The sequence below is a fragment of the Muntiacus reevesi genome, chromosome 1 (assembly GCF_963930625.1).
Source record: "Muntiacus reevesi chromosome 1, mMunRee1.1, whole genome shotgun sequence".
NCBI lineage: Eukaryota > Metazoa > Chordata > Mammalia > Artiodactyla > Cervidae > Muntiacus > Muntiacus reevesi.
Genome location: NC_089249.1, coordinates 218,820,988 through 218,841,717, shown reverse-complemented (window position 1 = coordinate 218,841,717; position 20,730 = coordinate 218,820,988). Strand labels below are relative to the sequence as shown.

General features: G+C 37.2%; 1 protein-coding gene across 1 annotated transcript in view; it reads right to left on the bottom strand.

The window, feature by feature from the left end:
- Nucleotides 1-907: 907 nt before the first annotated feature.
- GCSAML (germinal center associated signaling and motility like) overlaps nt 908-20,730 on the bottom strand; it is a 48,461-nt gene continuing 28,638 nt past the window's right edge. The window contains exons 3-5 of the mRNA XM_065934876.1: nt 19,553-19,605; nt 4,239-4,267; nt 908-3,321 (exon numbers count right to left, since the gene is read on the bottom strand). Of these exons, the coding sequence (XP_065790948.1) occupies nt 3,088-3,321; nt 4,239-4,267; nt 19,553-19,605 (316 nt within the window). The 3' untranslated portion in view covers nt 908-3,087. The remainder of the gene's footprint in view (nt 3,322-4,238; nt 4,268-19,552; nt 19,606-20,730) is intronic.

Below are 20,730 nucleotides of genomic sequence, written 5' to 3'. Positions count from 1 at the left end.
TTCCAGAAAGAACAGTAGAGCAAGAGCTTTCCATTTAGGTGTAATACCTGTGTAGGTGCAAAACCATCTGTAAAGCAGAGGAGTGTTTCTTCCTGTTAGCTGATTGTGGAAAACTCCTCATGGCGCAGTAGGTACAGGTTGGGAGAAAGAAAGTGCTATAGCAGGAATGGGAACCACGGGCATTTGGGCCACTTCTTCATGTAACCTATTTGTGCCTTCAGAGCTTGCTTGGCCGAAAGTCTTATCTACCACTTCCAGTGGTATATATGATGGAATGTTATCATGTGTGCCCGATTCTATGGCTTAGTCAAATGACACAGTTGATGATAGGCAACTCAAATTGCAAGGCAACTTGGTGACCCATGATTAAACCTTTAGTCTCAGAGCTATTTCTGAAAAAGATAGTAGTAATCTTTGGAGGATGGATCCAAAATTTTAAGGGCCTTCCCTGTGATTTACCTATAGGAACTTTCCAAAGCTCCAGACAATTTCCTTATGTGCCACTGACTCTTCAAGCAGCGCTGGATCTCCTGAATCATAAGGTCCAAGTGGCAGAGCACTTGGAGAGTAGCCTGGACGTGATGCAGAACTGTCACTTGTCTTGGGCCCCACTAAAAACTAGCAACTTTTCAGGTCACTCCATAAACAGACAAGAGCTGCAAATCCAAATAAAGAGTATGTTATTAGCAAAATCCACAAATATTGTGTCTTCAAAATTCCACAGGCATTGGATCTCTTTTTTGTTTACAGTAGTAGCCAGATGCAACCATTTATTATTTACCTCAGAAATAATATCTCAACATCCCCATACCACTAGACACCTAGATATTTCTCTAACATACATAGAAAATCACTGAATTTTAGTAAAATTTATTTCCTATTCTTGAGACATAAAGGTCTTACTGATAAGTCTTCAAATCCCAAAGATTGCCAATAAGTCATCAGAAACTAGGAAAGAGGCATAAAACAGGTCTTGAAAAAACAGAAAACCTCTGGCTTACAATTTGATCTTGAACTTTGCAGCCTCCAGAATTGTGAAAAAATAAAATTTTGTTATTGAAGCTACCTAGACTGTGATATATTGGCGACCCTAGCAAACCAATACATCTGAGTACTCAAGTAAATGTATAGCTGCTTTATTTATAATGTCAAAACTGTAAATGCCTCACATATCCATCAGCAAATAATTAGATTAAAAATTATGAGTTATTCATTCAGTAATATACTAATAAAAATGTCAACTACTAATACAAGGTGAAACATTCATTATGCTGAACGAAAGACAGATTATACATTAAACACAAATACTGAATCTCCACAAGAAATAGGGTATGGTTTACAACCAGGTCACATCTATGCTTTTAGATTTCTACATTTCTTTTACTAAACAGTAATATTCATTGACCTATTGACTGCCCCTTGTCCTATAATTTCATATTATTAAGCATATTAAAATAAGTCATTATCTTGAATATAGTATTTATTACATGTGAAAAATAACTACAAAAGCATACAGAGAAAAAATAATTTTGTCATTTCCTAAAGTTGACTGATTTCTACAAGGTAAAACAATTTTGTCATTTCCCAAAGCTGACTGATTTCTACAATAAAAAACAGTTTTGTCATTTCTGAAAGGTGACTGATTTCTACAATATTTCTACATATTTCTGACAGGGTGACTTTTCCAGAATTATAAGATTTCTGTTAAGTTCTCCTTCCACACATTGAAATCACTTCAAAGGAACACAAGAATTTACCAAGAATAGGGAGTCAAAATTTGTATAAAACCAATAAGTTACACAACTAGAACCCAGCAAATGCTCAATAAATGGTAATTATCTGTATCTTCTATTATATGAGATCATTCCTAATAAATAAGGTAAGTTATATTTTGACATGAGCTATTGCATTCTGTAAAATTTGTCCATTTTCTCTGTCTACCCACTCTCTTCCAGGTAGTTCTATAGAGGAGGCAGTAAAAGAGCTCCAGTGTAGAGAAGTGTCTCAGTTTACCTTTTGTTAGAAATTAATGTGCATAGAAGAATGACAGACATTATTTTAGATTAAGTCTAGTATTAAACTAATAACTAGAAACCAGATTCCTTCCTACAGCACATTGTCATTTTAATGAAAAAATATGAAAAATCAGAAAGTTAGCTGACATCTATCTGTTGATTTATCCTTGCCAGTAACCTAAAAGGTCAGTATATTGTAGCTATATAAAAACTAATTATTGATGTTTTTTCAGTTATGTCCTTTATGTCCTCAATGGGAAGTTGGCAAGTTGTTTAGACTCTCCTTGAAAATGAAAGTAAAAATAAATGGGTTGTTTACTAATTTGCCTAAATTTTAAAACCAGACACTATTCTTCCTTCTTTGTTAAAAATAACTAGTATTTAAATTAACTAGTATATTGTGAACAAAACTGTAAGTACAAGTATGCTCTAAGTTTTTAGTAAACTTTGAACAAATTTATCTGATTGACTATCAGAAAGACACTGGGCTACTACACCTCATTCCTTTTTTTAAATTGCACTCTCAGCTTTTCCTCTTAGAAAGGCCAATATCAAACCCTGTTAATTCTTAAACTGCTACCACAAATTTACATGCAAAATCTCCAGTATGCAGAAAAGGCAAAATTGAAGTAAATATTCAGTTAGCAAAGGTTCTGGTCACTGGTCTTATTATGTTAAGAATTTATTAAGTAGCTTACACCTCAAAAATGAAATAGATAGTTAGGACTGTGAATGCTGGCCTCTGAAATTTGGAAAGTAGAATTGGAGTTGGATATTCTAAGTCACATATGTGTAGATGTTTATCTAGGGAGGACCCCCCTACAATTTCCACATCCTCAAACCTTACAAAGAAAAAGAGGTCGAATACTCTATATCATTATATCAACTTATATGGCTTTACCCAAACCACGTCGATGAGATATTTCAGTTTCTTAATGTGGTACAGTGAAAGAATATCATTTATAAAATCTGTCCAGAAGTAAAAGTTGCTGTACTGCTGACAGAGAAAGACTCCCCTGGAGGTCACCATTTGGTCATTTTTATTGCTGGAAACTGATGAGGCAGGAGTATTCTATTGAGGAAGCACAATTTCGTAATCATTCTCAGCTGTACAGGAAGAAGACCTAATAGTGCAAGGTGTCCTGAGAAGGGCATATTCTGTTTCTGGCCCTTCCCTTAATGGTCTCACTCTCTTTGTGACATTCTCATAACCATCATCGTTGGAGTTCAGGGAGGGTCTCCGATAGGGACTGTGATTAATGACAGAGTAACATACTTCTTCACAACCACTGACATTCTCATTTTCCTGCAAATACAAAGAAAAAAGAAGTCAAGAATCTAGAATCAATCATCAGATTTAAACTCTATACTCCACCCCCCCTCCTTTCTTCTTGTCTAATGATGATCTTGCACCTCAGGTATTCAAGGCCCTCTCTCCAAGCCCTGATGTCTTAAAGACTTCATTTTAGCAACATATCCTGTGCTTCAAACTACCACTAATTCTGTTTTCATTTCACTACAAATAATAAAAGAGAATAACAAGACACTGTTATCTCCCTGAACATCTAAAGAAAAGTAGTTGTATACTTTATGTCACACATACTGAGGTATAATATATGCAACAATCAATCACAGGTCTATAAGTAATTAATCAAATTGCATAGCAATTCTTCATAGGATAAAATTTAATTAATGTAATTGAGAATCTAAATACATTTTCAATTGTATGGGCCATGAAAGAAAAATTAAAATACTGCTAATTAAATCAATAAAATGTTTGCAATATAATATTAAAAAGAATAAGTGTTTTTTTATCTGTTGATTGATATCCACCATGTTTATAAACATAAAAGCTAAGTCCTGGACATAAAGATTAAAAGGGGAGGTAGAAAGCTAAAAAATAATATATGTTTAATGGTGGTCAGATTGTAGTTGTGAATTTGATTTACTTTTGTTATAGTAGCTTTGAAAATAAAAATATTAGACTTTGGTAGGCTTGAGAAAACAATACAAACTTACCAGTCACTTAAATTTGTTAAAATATTTTTATTTTTTTATTTCTTTCTATTTTTGCATTATAATTACCAGGACTAATATTTAAACTATGAAAATCTTTGATAAATCCATTCAGAAATTGCATGTTACGGAAGATCTACAAGCAAGTTTGTATGAAGTTGTCTGTATTTTGCATTTATCAGACAAATGTAACAATGATTGTATTACCTGATTAGAAGTGGATGGAACACCTTTACCTGGAGGATAAAAATAAAAAGAAAGCAATCTAAGAGTTTTGGGACATCACAAATTGAGGGTAAGAAGATAGTGAAATGGTAGGAAAATTGATGAAACTTCGAAGAGGTCCACTGTCTAAACATGTCATAATTCCATGTTATTATTGAGGTTCTTAAGGAAGGACACATCTTTGGGGGCAACAACAGTACTATCTTTCTGTGTAAATGATATATAACGAAATTGGTGACTAAAAGTAAATTTTGAAGCTGGATAATAAAATTTTGTTGATAAATATGCTATGACAATACAGAATGGCAAGTATAAATAAAAAATAATTATGGCTATAAAATTAAGATATAAATTTTATAAAGTTATCATAGGAAAATCATGCAATTCTTAAGATGAACAGTCATAGAGATAGGTACTGACATAACAAAAGTGACTATATCAAATTAAATACAGATTCAATTTGATTACAGCTATAAATACTGAATTATACATCATTAATCTAAGATTCACTGGTAATATTTTTAATAAATATGTTAGAACTATAGGTTACTATATTTAGACTATTAAATATAGTAAAATCCTAGTTTGTAAAAGGAACATTGAATGATTCTTAACATCTACAACCTAATAGGCTTGAAAGTGATTGTTAGCAAAACCATAGAATATGTTAAATATACAGATTCTGTATAACAGCAGTATGCTAGTAACTTTTAACACCTCTTTGTTCTTCACAGAAAAATCACATTCAATGCACTGATTTCAAGTATGAAATGTTATATTTATCCACATAAAAATATATCTTTATAAATATCATAGTTTGTAATGAATCAATTAATCAAATATGTTTTAAAATTAGTATTGTTTTATAATCAGAAATTGAGGGAATTATGTAGCTTGAGCACAATTCAATTGCAGCATTAGTGACAATCTGGAGAACCAAGCACAAGTATGAAAGACATGAAAAAAATCATACACCAGTGGGTGAAGTGGTTACAGCTTTTGGTGATGAAAATCTTAACATATTTAAGAACAAGCATATTTATTCTAAGGTTAAAAATGTGAAACATGCCTTCATTGTGCTAAAGGTCAGCAAAATTCATATCCAGAGTAGACTTCTTATTTGAAGTTAGAACATTGAAAAAAAATATATATATGAGGCTTAGAACTGGAATGGAAATATCTGAGAAAATTTCTGATGACTGCAATTAACCTGAATTCCAAACTCAAAGAAAGATCATTGTGTCACATGAGGTGTTCCCTCTGGTCTTGAAGAGTGGGACTCATCTTTCCTTGATTGAAAACCCTGAAATTTATCTTGCAAAGGAAGGTCAGCCAGTATCTCCTACCAAGAATACATTATCTTATTCATACTGAAGACAAAAATCAGATCCAAGCATACCCTTGACATAAAGTAGATTATAAAAGAAAGAGAGATAGGACAGGGATACCACTTTCTCCCCCACAAATTCATCAAAAGAATATTTGAACACTGAGAAAACTCCACGAAACAACTTATGAACACTTGTAGAGGACACCAGGCACCCAGAAAGGCAGTCCATTGTCTTTGAAAGGAGGTAGGACAAAATATAAAAAATAAAAAGAGAGACAAAAGAGTGAGGGATGGAGACCAGTCCTGGGAGGGAGTCGTAAAAGAGGAGAAGTTCCAAACACCAGGAAACCCTCTCACCAGCGGGTCTGTGGGGAGTCTTGGAATCTCAGAGGACAACATAACCAGGTGGAAAAATAAATAAAACCCACAGATTACATGCCTAACGGCAACTCCCAGCGGAGAAGTAGCCCAGATGCTCATATCCACTACCAGAAAGCGGGGGCTGAACAGGGAGGCACGCGCTGCATTGCTTAGGGTAAAGACCAGGCATGAATGCCCTGAGGGCAATCTGAGGGAGCTAATGTGAGATAGCAACTCAAACTGAGGGATAGCTAGAGAGAGAGAGAGAGAGAGAGAGAGAGAGAGAGAGAACATTCCCGCAAAAAGCCCTAACCTTAGGCACTGCCGGCCTGCTCACAGAACAAAGGACTGAGTGAATACCAGAGGAGAGCTAGCCAGCAGCAGACCGGCCCATCCCCCGCTGGAGGCAGAGAGGCAGGAGGACAACAGCCAGAGTCGGAAAGGGGCAATCTCGGCCCCAGAGATGGCATCCTCTACCAAACTGTGAGCAGGCTCCTAGTTGCTGGCCAAGTCTTCCTGGGATCCTGGACAGTTGAAATCCGTCAGAAAGGTCTCAACCAGAGTTCAGCTCCCCAGAAGAGACACAGGGCACACCTGAGACGGTGCTCCCACTGCACACCCAGGAAACTGAGTGGCTGGGATGGGAGAGGTGATAAGATGCCCTGCATCTGGGGAGTGTGTGCTCACCAAACACCTGGTCATCTGAGCTGCTTGGACCTGGGAAGGGCACAAATCACAGGCCCAGCCGAGTCTGTGCCTTTGTGGAGTACCCGAGAACCTGAACCTGAGCAGCTTAGACCTGGGAAGTACATGCAACCCAGGGCCCGCTTTAGACAGTTCCCCTGCAGAGCAACCTGGAGCCTGAGCAGTGTAGACTATGAAAGCACACACTCCATGAGTGGGGACAAACCCAGTGTGGCCAAAACGCTGTGAGCACTCCCCACACACACCAGTGATATTTGTTTGCAGTGTTCCTCTCTCCCCACAGCATGACTGAACAAGGGAGCCTAAATAAGTGACCACCTTCGCCCCCTTGTTTCAGGGTGAAAATTAGACACTGAAGAGACTTGCAAACAGAAGAAGCCAAAGTAAACAGAGGGAACCACTTTGAAAGTGACAAGTGCAACAGATTAAAACCTTGTAGTTAGCACCGATTACATTGGAAGGGGCCTGTAGATCTTGAGAAGTATAAGCTGGAACAAGGAACTATCTGAAACTGAACTGACCCCACACTGCCCACAACAGTTCCAAAAGAAATTCCTACATATAATTTACTATTATCATTTTTAATTTTTTTTATTTTCTTTTATTTTTAAGTTCTCTTACTCCTTTAATTTTCATTTTTATAACCTACTATTACCTTGCAAAAAAAAAAAAAAGACCCTATTTTTAAAGCAAACTTCATATTATTTTTATAATTTTTGTGATTTTGTTTTGCTTTTTTAATATTGTACTTTTGAGAGTCTAATCTGGACTCAATTTTTAATCTTTGCTTTTTGATATTTGCTATCTATTTTGTACCTTTTAGAATCCAATCTTCAGTACCCATTTTTACTTAGGACAGTGATTACTGGTTTGATTGCCCTCTCTCCCTTTTGACTCTCCTTTTTCTCCCCTAGGTCACCTCTGTCTCCTCCCTCCACCTTCACTTCTCTACTCAACTCTGTGAATCTCTTTGGGTATTCTGGGCTGTGGAGAACACTTAGGGAACTGATTACTGGCTGATCTGTCTCTCTCCTTTTGACCCTCCCCCCCCTTCTCCTCAGGATCACCTCTATCTCCTTCCTCCCTCTTCTCTTCTCTGTGTAACTCCATGAGCCTCTCTCTGGGTGTTCCAGGCTGTGGAGAGCACATAGGGGTTTCATTACTGGCTAGCTTGCTCTCTCCCCTTCTGATTCCCCCTATTCTCCAACTGGTCACCTCTATCTCCCACCTCCCTCTTCTCTTCTCTGTGTAACTCAGCTAAGCTTTCTGGGTGTCCCTCATTGTGGAGAATCTTTTCTCCATTAACCTAGATGTTTTATCATTGGTGCTGTATGGATGAAGAAGTCTGGAGGCTACTGTAAGAATAAGAGTGAAAACCAGAGGCAGGAGGCTTAAGTCCAAAACTGGAGAACAACAAGAGAACTCCTGAATCCAGGGAACATTAATAGATAAAAGCTCATCCAAAAGCCTCCACTCCTACACTGAAACCAAGCTCCACTCAAGAGCCAACAAGTTCCAGAGCAAGACATACCACACAAATTCTCCAGCAACACAGGAACATAGCCCTGAGCTTTAATATACAGGCTGCCCAAAGTCAAACCAAACCCATAGACATATCAAAACTCACTACTGGACACTTCACTGCACTCCAGAGAGAATAAATCCAGATCCACCCACCAGAACATTGACACAAGCTTCCCTAACCAGGAAACCTTGACAAGCCACCCATCCAACCCAACCCACAGGAGGAACCTCCACAATAAAGAGGAACCACAAACTGCCAAAATACAGAAAGGCCACCCTAAACACAGCAATCTAAACAAGATGAAAAGGCAGAGAAATACTCAGCAGGTAAAGGAACATGATAAATGCCCACCAAACCAAGCAAAAGAGGAGGCGATAGGGAGTCTACCTGAAAAAGAATTCAGAATAATGATACTAAAAGTGATCCAAAATCTTAAAAACAAAATGGAGTTACAGATAAATAACCTGGAGACAAGGATTGAGAAGATGCAAGAAATGTTTAACAAGGACCTAGAAGAAATTAAAAAGAGTCAATCAATGATGAATAATGCAATAAATGAGATCACTCTGCAGTGAACCAACAGTAGAATAACAGAGGCTGAAGATAGGATAAGTGAGGAAGAAGATAGAATGGAGGAAATAAATGAAGCAGAGAGGGAAAAAAAAAGAAAGAAAGGAATGAAGACAATCTCAGAGACCTCTGGGACAATGTCAAATGCCCCAACATTTGAATCATAGGAGTCCCAAAAGAAGAAGACAAAACGAAAGGCCATGAGAAAATACTTGAGAAGATAATAGTTGAAAGCTTCCCTAAAATGGGGAAGGAAATAGTCACCCCCCCCCCCCAAGAAACCCAGAGAGTCCCAAACATGATAAACCCAAAGTGAAACACCCCAAGACACATATTAATCAAACTAACAAAGATCAAACACAAAGAACAAATATTAAAAGCAACAAGGGAAAAACAACAAATAACACACGAGGGGATTCCCATAAGGATAACAGCTGATCTATCAATAGAAACTCTTCAGGCCAGAAGGAAATGGTCGGACATACTTAAAGTGATGAAAGAGAAAAACCTACAACCTGGATTACTATACCCAGCAAAGATCTCATTCAAATATGAAGGAGAATTCAAAAGCTTTACAGACAAGCAAAAGCTGAGAGAATTCAGCACCACCAAATCAGCTCTTCAACAAATACTAAAGGATCTTCTCTAGACAGGAAACACAGAAAAGGTATATAAACTCGAACCCAAAACAACAAAGTAAATGGCAACAGGATCACGCTTATCAACAATTACCTTAAATGTAAATGGTTTGAATGCCCCAACCAAAAGACAAAGACTGGCTGAAGGGATACAAAAACAAGACCCCTATATATGCTGTCTACTAGAGACTCACCTCAAAATAAAGGACATACAGACTGAAAGTGGGGGGCTAGAAAAAGATATTTCATGCAAATGGAGACCAAAAGAAAGCAGGAGTAGCAATACTTATATCAGATAATATCAGATACTCATATCAGCAATACTCATATCAGACTTTGAAATAAAGGCTGTGAAAAGAGACAAAGAAGGACACTACATAATGATCAAAGGATCAATCCAAGAAGAAGATATAACAATTATAAATATATATGCACCCAATATGTAAGGCAAATGCCAACAAGTATGAAAGGGGAAATTAACAATAACACAATAATAGTGGGAGACTTTAATATCACACTCACACCTATGGACTGATCAACTAAACAGAAAATTATCAAGGTAATACAAACTTTAAATGATACAATGGACCAGTTAGACTTAATTGATATCTATAGGACATTTCACCCCAAAACAATGAATTTCACCTTTTTCTCAAGTGCACACAGAACCTTCTCCAGGATAGATCACATCCTTGGCCATAAATCTAGCCTTGGTAAATTCAAAAAAATTGAAATCATTCCAAGCATCTTTTCTGACCACAATGCAGTAAGATTAGATGTCAGCTACAAGAAAAAGAACTATTAAAAATTCCATCATATGGAAGCTAAACAACACGCTTCTGAATAACCAACAAATCACCAAAAAAATCAAAAAAGAAATCAAAATATGCATAGAAACAAATGAAAATTAAAACACAACAACCCAAAACCTATGGGACACTGTAAAAACAGTGCTAAGGGGAAGTTTCATAGCAATACAGGCTTACCTCAAGAAACAAGAAAAAAAGTCAAATAAATAACCTAACTCTATACCTACAGCAAGGAAATGGCAACCCACTCCAGTATTCTTGCCTAGAGAATCCCATGGATGGAGGAGCCTGGTAGGCTACAGTCCACGGGGTCGCAAAGAGTCAGACATGACTGAGCGACTTCACTCACTCATTCACACCTACAGCAACTAGAAAAAGAAGAAATGAAGAACCCCAGTGTTAGTAGAAGGAAGGAATCTTAAAAATTAGGGCAGAAATAAATGCAAAAGAAACAAAAGAGACCATAGCAAAAATGAACAAAGCTAAAAGCTGGTTCTTTGAGAAGATGAATAAAATAGACAGACCATTAACCAGACTCATTAAGAAACAAAGGGAGAAGGATCAAATCAACAAAATTAGACATGAAAATGGAGAAAACACAACAGACAACACAGAAATACAAAGGATGATAACAGACTACTATCAGCAACTATATGCCAATAAATTGGACAACTCAGAAGAAATAGAAAAATTTCTAGAAAAGTATAACTTTCCAAAACTGAACCAGGAAGAAATAGAAAATCTTAACATACCCATCACAAGCACGGATTTTGAAACTGAGTCAGAAATCTTCCAGCAAACAGAAGCCCAGGACCAGATGGCTTCACAGCTGAATTCTACCAAAAATTTAGAGAAGAGCTAACACCTATCCTACTCAAACTGTTCCAGAAAATTGCAGAGGAAGGTAAACTTCCAAACTCATTCTGTGAGGCTGCAATCACCCTAATACCAAAACCAGACAAAGATGCCACACACAAAAAAAAAAAAAAAGAAAGAAAGAAAGAAAAGAAAAGGCCAATATCACTGATGAACATAGATGCAAAACTCCTTAACAAAATCCAAGCAAACAGAATCCAACAGCATATTAAAAAGGTCATACATCATGACCAAGTGGGATTTATCCCAGGGATGCAAGGATTCTTAATATCCACAAATCAATCAATGTAATATATCACATTAACAAATCGAAAGATAAAACCCGTGTGATTATCTCAATAGATGCAGAGAAAGCCTTTGACAAAATTCAATACGCATTTATGATTAAAAATCGTCCTGAAAGCAGGCTTAGAAGGAACATACCTCAACTTAATAAAAGCTATATATGATAAACCCACAGCAAACATTATTATCAATGGTGAAAAATTGAAAGCATTTCCCCTAAAGTCAGGAACAAGACAAGGGTTCCCACTCTCACCATTACTATTCAACATAGTTTTGGAAGTTTTAGCCACAGCAAACAGAGAATAAAAAGAAATAAAAGAAATCAAGATTGGAAAATAAGAAGTAAAACTCTCACTGTTTGCAGATGACATGATCCTCTACATAGAAAACCCTAAAGAGTGCACCAGAAAATTACTAGAGCTAATCAATGAATATACTAAAGTTGCAGGATATAAAATTAACACACAGAAATCCCTTGCATTCCTATACACTAACAATGAGAAAACAAAAAAAGAAATTAAGGAAACAATTCCATTCACCATTGCAACAAAAAGAATAAAATACTTAGGAATAAATCTACCTAAAGAAACAAAAGACCTATATATAGAAAACTATAAAACACTGATGAAAGAAATCAAAGAGGACACAAATAGGTGGAGAAATATACCATGTTAATGTTCATGGAGGAATCAAAATAGTGAAAATGAGTATACTACCAAAAGTAATCTGTAGATTCAATGCAACCCCTATCAAGCTACCAATGGTAACTTTTCACAGAACTAGAACAAATAATTTCACAATTTGTATGGAAATACAAAAAACCTCGAATAGCCAAAGCAATCTTGAGAAAGAAGAATGGAACTGGACGAATCAACCTGCCTGACTTCAGGCTACACTACAAAGCCACAGTCATCAAGACAGTATGGTACTGGCACAAAGACAGAAATATAGATCAATGGAACAAAATAGAAAGCCCAGAGATAAATCCGCGCACCTATGGACACCTTATCTTTGACAAAGGAGGCAAGAATATACAATGGAGAAAGACAATCTCTTTAACAAGTGGTGCTGGGAAAACTGGTCAACCACTTGTAAAAGAATGAAACCAGAGCACTTTCTAACACCATACACAAAAATAAACTCAAAATGGATTAAAGATCTAAACATAAGATCTAAACATAATGGATTAAAGATCTAAACATAAGACCAGAAAGTATAAACCTCCTAGAGGAAAATATAGGCAAAACACTCTCTGACATAAATCACAGCAGTATCCTCTATGACCCACCTCCCAGAGTAATGGAAATAAAAGCAAAAGTAAACAAATGGGACCTAATTAAACTTAAAAGCTTTTGCACAATGAAGGAAACTATAAGCAAGGTGAAAAGACAGCCTTCAGAATGGGAGAAAATAGCAAATGAAGCAACTGACAATGAATTAATCTCAAAAGTATATAAGCAACTCCTGTAGCTCAATTCCAGAAAAGTAAATGATGCAATCAAAAAATGGGCCAAAGAACTAAAAAGACATTTCTCCAAAGAAGACATACAGATGGCTAACAAACACATGAAAAGATGCTCAACATCACTCATTAGCAGAGAAATGCAAATCAAAACCACAGTGAGGTACTATCTCATGCCAGTCAGAATGGCTGCTATCCAAAAGTCTACAAACAATAAATGCTGGAGAGGATGTGGAGAAATTAAGGAAACCCTCTTACACTATTGGTAGGAATGCAAACTAGTACACTGCCACTATGGAGAACAGTGTGGAGATTCCCTAAAAAACTGCAAATAGACCTGCCACATGATCCAGTAATCCCACTGCTGGGCATACACACCGAGGAAACCAGAAGTGAAATAGACACATGTACCCCAATGTTCATCACAGCACTGTTTGTAATAGCCAGGACATGGAAGCAACCTAGATGTCCATTGGCAGACTAATGGATAAGAAAGCTGTGGTACATATACACAATGGAATATTACTCAGCCATTGAAAAGAATGCATTTGAATCAGTTCTAATGAGGTGGATGAAACTGGAGCCTATTATACAGAGTGAAGTAAGTCAAAAAGAAAAACACCAATAAAGTATATTAAAGCATATATATATATGGAATTTAGAAAGATGGTAACGATGACCCTATATGCGAGACAGCAAAAGAGACATAGATCTATCGTACAGTCTTTTGGACTCTGTGGGAGAAGGCTAGGGTGGGATGATTAGAGAGAATAGCATTGAAACATGTATATTATCATATGTGAAACAGATCTCCAGTCCAGGTTTGATGCATGAGATAGGGTGCTCAGGGCTGGTGCACTAGGATGATCCTGAGGGATGATGGGGAGGGAGTTGGGAGGGGGGTTCATGATGGGGAACACACGTACACCCATGGCTGATTCATGTCAATGTATGGCAAAAACCACTACCATATTGCAAAGTAATTAGCCTCCAATTAAAATAAATAAATTTTTAAAAAAGAAAGAGAATATTTTCCTTTTTATTTACTCTATTAATATGTATTCACAACCTGCCCAAATCAAACAAACAAAAGTGTGAATTCAGCAACACTGTGTTGTTATTGAATTGATTCTGAGTCCTAGATTATGAAAGAAAGCACACATATGGTATGGAACGGAATGAATGTCTAGATACTGATGCACTTATCAGAAAGTCTGAACTCAATACTGCAATTCACAGAGTTGAGAGGCACATCTAATTATTAACTAGATCCTAAATTGATCTCAGTAATGGCCTGTATAAAAAGGCATTACTGCTTCAGGTTGTAATTGTCTCCTATTACTGCTGCCATGAAATTAAAAGACGCTTGCTCCCTGGAAGAAAAGCTATAACAACCATAGTGTACTAAAAAACAGAGACATCACTTTACTGACAAAAGTCTGTATAGTCAAAGATATGGTTTTTCCAGTAGTGATATGGTTGTGAGAGCTGGACCATAACTGAAGGCTGAGTGCCAAAGAACTGATGCTTTTAAACTGTGGTGCTTATGAAGACTCTTTGAGAGTCCCTTGTACAGCAAGGAGATCAAACCAGTCAATCCCAAAGAAAATAGACCCTGAATACTCACTGGAAGGACTGATACTGAAGCTTCAATACTTTGGCCACCTGATGCTGTTAGGGAAGTTAAACTTCCGTTGTAAACTCAGTCAGTAGTCTGCCTCCAATGCAGGAGAACTGGATTCCATTCCTGGGTCAGGAAGATCCCCTGGGGAAGGAAATGGCAACCCACTCCAGTTTTCTTGCCTGGAGAATCCCATGGAGAAAGTAGCCTGGCAGGTTACAGTCTATGGCGTTGCAACAGTCGGACATGACTGAGAGATTAAGTACACGTGCGCACGCGCGCGCGCGCGCGCACACACACACACACACACACACACACACACACACACACACACAATCTTGTTTAGGTTTCAGAGACAAAGCAGAGCAGGCCTCTGACTTTGCTTCTAACCTGCCTGGACACTGCCCTGACCGGGAGAGACTGGGAGTGACTGCCTGCTGTGAGTGCAGGACTTTCAGTACCTTAGATAAAATTGGGAAGAATCTTGAGATTGTTGAGCCCCTGAAGGGGGCCTGGCCAACCAAGCCCCAGGCTTAACAACATTCCAAGTTTTACAAGAAAAATCAAACAGAATTAACATGAAACTAGGCTTGCAATTTGGTCACAGATTGATGATGATATCAGTTTGCATCTGTACTGGGATTATAAATGGGAGACCCAAACTGCAGTCTTTGAAGTCTCACCCATGGATTAGATATGCTGCCTGGGACCCTTTCCCAATTGGGACTCTAGATGTGCTGTGACATGGGACTTCCCAGAGCTGATTGAGTCTGAATGTTGGCCAAAGCCCAATTTGGTGATGTATCTTCTGCTCTTTCTATTTTTCCTTTCTTTTAATGTTAGTATATTGAAAGTAAGCTAGATATTTCTCTAATAAATATCTGTATTATTTATTTCTATACAACCAGTGGCTTATTTTGTTAACAAATCTTGTGAACCTGAGATGAAAGTGAAAACTTTCTGCAAAACAGATGCAAAGAGCTGACCCACTGGAAAGACCCTGATGCTGGGAAAGATTGAGGGCAGGATGAGAAAGGGGCAACAGAGGATGAGATGGTTGGATGGCATCATCGACTTAATGGACATGAGTTTGAGCAATCTCTGGGAGTTAAGGACAGGAAAGTCTGGCGTGCTGCCATCCATGGAGTCGCAGAATCAGATATGACTGAGTGACTGAACAAAAACTGCTGTAAGAAGTTATCGCAAACTTGATGGCTTAAAACAATGCAAGTTTATTACTAATATCTTACAGTTTTAGATATTAGAATTCTGAGTCTCACTGGGCCAAAATTAAGATGTTGACATGGCTGCATTCCTTTCTGGAAATTCTAAAGGAGACTCAATTTCTTTGCCTTTTCCAGCTTCTGGAAGCTGCACTCATTCCTTGGATCATTATCCCTTTCCACTGCTACAAACAAGCAATAGCTGTTTGAGTTTTTCTTATGCAGCATCATCACTCTGATACTGTGCTGCATCACTTCTACTTCTCTCTTCTACATTTTAAGAGCATTTGTTCATCTCCCCACCTAGAAACCTTGAATCACATATGTAAACTCCCTTTTGACATTTAAAAACATAGTCAAATTTGGATATCTTTGGGGGCCTTTATTCTGTTAATACCTGTTTGCATACTCGATAGCTCAGTCCTGTCCAACTCTTTGTGACCCCATGAGCTATAGTCCACCAGGCTCCTCCGTCCATGGGATTTTCCAAGCAAGAGTATTGGAAAAGGTTGCCATTTCCTCCTCCAGGGGATCTTCCCAACTCGGGGATTGAACCCACATCTCCTGTATTGGCAGGAAAATTCTTTACTGCTGAGACACCTGTGAAACCCCTTATTCTACCTACTACCCATGTATTCCTTGTTATAAAGCCAAAAAAGGAAAATATCTAAAGATTTAGGAATGTAAGAATATTTAAATGAATATACTTCTATAACCTTCTCATCCTTGCCCCAATATCTCAGAAAATGGCAAAGAAAACCTTCCTTTGCCTATGTCCATGAAATAACACATGGTAAGCATCACATTGCTTTCTAAATTGTGAATTTTTCTTGCTGTTTGTATTTTGGTAAGTCTTCTGGCTCTATTATGATTCACACACCATTAATAGACTGCCACATCTTTCCTGCAAGTCAACCCAATAATTATGACTGATCTGTAATTGTTGGAACCAGGAATGGTTGAAGTAACAAACTTTCAAAGGTATGAGAATCTGGACTTAGGTACATCAGCTGATTAGGTTTAGAGGCAGAGCAGATCCCATCAGTATTAAAAAATGAGACACAAGTAGTCCACAGTACAAATGGCAAAAGACTTATTAAAATTTACCTGTGGTCACTTGAGTGAAAAAGACTAGCCTAAATGACTGCTCTAACAGACCTTTTGAGAAAGAATGAGAAATATGAAGACTACTGATTATCTGATTGTTTTTGGAGCACATAAACAGAGAATATGATACTTCAAATTTGTGGTTCAAGAGCTGTTTAAAGGACCAAGGAAATTTCCCTAAAAGAGTCTTATTTTACCTTAGCCCACTAATAGAAGAAGGGAATTTTTTCCTGTGTCTATGTCATAGTGTGTTGAAGGAGTCCATAAATATATCCAATGAATATCACCATGACTAAAACAAGGGTGAAAGCAGATACGTTGACCAATTTGCAGCAGCATCATGTAGATTCTCCTCAACTGGCTGTGGTCCAAATGAAATGTAAACTGACTGAAAGCAATAAAATAAAACCAGAAAATTACTGACTTTAATATCAAAAAGATGCAGAGGTGGTAATTTTGATAACTTTTTCACTTAATTTCCTTTTTTGGCCTCAGTAAATGCGGCTGGGTTTTGGACATTTTCACAAATTTAATTAGATAACTTCATTTGCATTTACTGTTGCAGATGAGCCTGTTAATTCACTAAAGCAGTGCACTGGCAGATATTTAGATACATTTGCTTTCGTGCTTCATTGGTGTATTTCAGGGCTTTATCAATTTCTGTCTTTCTGTCAATATCTGCTTTGCAGGAACTTTGATCATTTCATATATCTGCAGGACATAAAAATAATCTACTATATAGAGGACATAAGGCTGATAGATCCTGGTGAACATAAAGGGACAGGTACCCTGGAATACTTTAGATATATAGTTTGCCAAAGGAAAATGAAGGAACCTTCACCTTGGCGAAGTTTTGGAGGGTGGGTGGTCAGTAGCCTGAATTATTTCAGGATAGCCCCACCTCAATCTGGAGAAGGCAATGGCACCCCACTCCAGTACTCTTTTCCCTGGAAAATCCCATGGATGGAGGAGCCTGGTAGGCTTCAGTTCATGGGGTCGCTAAGAGTTGGACACGACTGAGCGACTTCACATTCACTTTCCACTTTCGTGTATTGGAGAAGGAAATGGCAACCCACTCCAGTGTTCTTGCCTGGAGAATCCCAGGGACAGGGGAGCCTGGTGGGCTGCCTTCCATGGGGTCGCACAGAGTCAGACACAACTGAAGCGACTAGCAGCAGCAGCAGCGGCCACCTCAATCAATTTGCATCTACTCTTCCTGTAAATAAAAGTGACACAGTATTTGGTGAATCTCTTAGGATTTGAGTAAGCCATATATCAGTTGGAATTGGGCTCAAAGGAATAGCAAGAGGGCATCACTATAGATCCCGCAAACATTAAATACTTACAATTTTAAGTTTAGGACTCGGAATTTTAATTAAAAAGGATAAGTTTGATGAGAAATTTAACTTGCAAAACTGACAAGATGAAACAGAAAATGTGAATAATCTCTAACTACAAAAGCATTTGCATCTAGAAGTGAAAAAAGTTCTTACAATAAACATTTTCCCCAGATACTTTCCCCTAGAAATTTCTACCAAAGATTAGAAAAAAATAAAATAAAATCCATCATACAGAAGCTCCTCAAAATAGTAGAAAGTTTCCAAGTCTTGTTCAAGCACCAGCATTCCAGGTGTACTGAAACAGGATAGCATCAGACAGTAGAGCAATGGTCAACAATTGAGGATCCAGAGTAGAGTGTGGTGTCAAATAAATGAAGGAAGGAAGAATTTCAGGAGGGAGATGCTGAGCAACATTTTCAAGTGCTAAAGATACAGTGATGGAGATTAAAATTGAATATTGTCTTTTAGAGCCTGTAGTTACATCTGAACAGAGACATTCAACTTTTTTAATGTGATCCATACTTAAAAGTATATTTTATATCCTGGTTCAGTGCAACCATATACATATATAAAATAGAAGTAATTCTCATATAACAATTACATATGCAATGCACTATGATGCTCTTTAAGCTTGTTATTCTAATTATGACTGTGTTGTTATTCTAATTATGACTGTGATGCAGTCTGGTAAAATGTATCGTTTCATAGTCCATTGAATATGCTTAGTGGAACAGTAGTACCAGAAGTAAACTACTCTGAGCTTAGACTGGGAAATGCAAAGTCCCAAATAATGAGGCCATACAATTCTTTCAAGAAGTTTGACTGTAAGATGAGAGGACAGTTAAAGCAATAGTGATAAGAAAATGTGAGTTTTTCTTCATAATTGTTCATTTTGAGTAATTGCATGATTATTACAGTGGTAAAGAATTGCCTGCCAATGCAGGAGACACAGTTTCAATCCCTGGATTGGACAGATCCCCCGGAGAAGGAAATGGCAACCCATTGCAATATTCTTGCCTGGGAAATCCCATAGACAGAGGAGCCTGGTGGGCTACAGTCCTTGGGGTCACAAAGAGTCAACACAACCAAGCAACTAAGCAACAACACCTAGATACTATATCAAATGGAGTAAATGCTTTAAAAAAACAGATAATGTGACCCTATTTTAAAATTTCAATATATAAATTAAAATTGGCAGCGTTTGGTTAATTCCTTCCCCTAGAAATCTATGAAATGCTGCCAGAAATAAATCATGTTCAAATACTACTGTAATACAAAGATTAATGAGATCAGTTTCATGAGACAAAAATAAGTAAAGGACTAGCACATCCCTATAAGGACTCCAAGCAGAATTTCTTCCACCTGGAACATAGTATCAGAACATCAGCTAATTTGTATATTTACAACATCCCTAGTATGAAAAATATCATGAAGCAATGACTTACTTTTCTTCTTATCTTGACCTTGATTTTCTATCTCATATGTAGTCACTTCCTGCCTACAAAGGAAAAAGATAATAACATGAGACTCCAGTTCCCTGAAGCCAAAGTTGCACTTGAAAGAACTATTTCATTGCCCTTAACCTAAGCTCATTCTAAATTTATAGTTCAAAGGTTAAATAAAATTAAATGCTTGCTACTCCCTTTTCAGAAAAACCGTGAAATATAGTTAATGCTGTTTAGTATAATTGAAATAGGCTCTCACATTTTAAAAAGGTAAATATGTGAGATGATGGATGTTTTAATTACATCAGTGGGGCAATCCTTTCAAAATGTATGCATAAATCATCAAGTACTCTTTAATTATCTTAAAACTTTGTCTTAAAATTTTATTTTTTAATTATGCTTCAATAAAGGTGAAAAAAAGGAAAACCACACAAATCTAAGGAAAGAATGAAAAGTAGAAAACAAATTCCACAAATGCCAACAAAGTATTTTATGAATTTATTGTACTTAGGAATTACTAAATTATTTAGGCCACATATATTGTATATTATCATATATATGAAAAGCATATGTGCAATATAGTGAAACTGAGAATGACCCAAAGGATAATATTGAAATTCAATTTATTTCTCTGCTGTTCTGGATGAGTGAGGACATCTTTAAAGATAAATCATAAGTTCTAGAAATTATAATTACAAACTTGCAGTGACAGACATAAAAAGTATGGGCTAGTGATGAAAGAAATAAGAGATTATCTCTACAGCCACATAATTCCACACCACATAACAAAGGAGAGACAAAGAGGGCGTGAAGTTGCCAACACAACTTTTGTTTCCTTTTCCCAGACTCTTAAGGGAAAAAATGGAAGTGGCAAAGGATACAACCTATAATGATATTCCCAACTCAAAGAGGGTAATGAATATAAAACAGAGATGTGCTCAGAGCAGAGGGAAGAAAATATTCAGTGAGGAGGCAATCAGAGAAAACATACTAAAATCAAAGCCTGAGTCTTAGATTATCTCTTCTCTCCCAAAAAGTAAAAGTGTTAGATGCTCAATCATGTTTGACTTTTTGTGACCCCATGGATTATAGCCCACCAGGCTTCTCTGTCCATGGGATTCTCTGGGCAAGAATACTAGAGTGGACAGCTATTCTCTTCTCTAGGGGATATTCCCAAC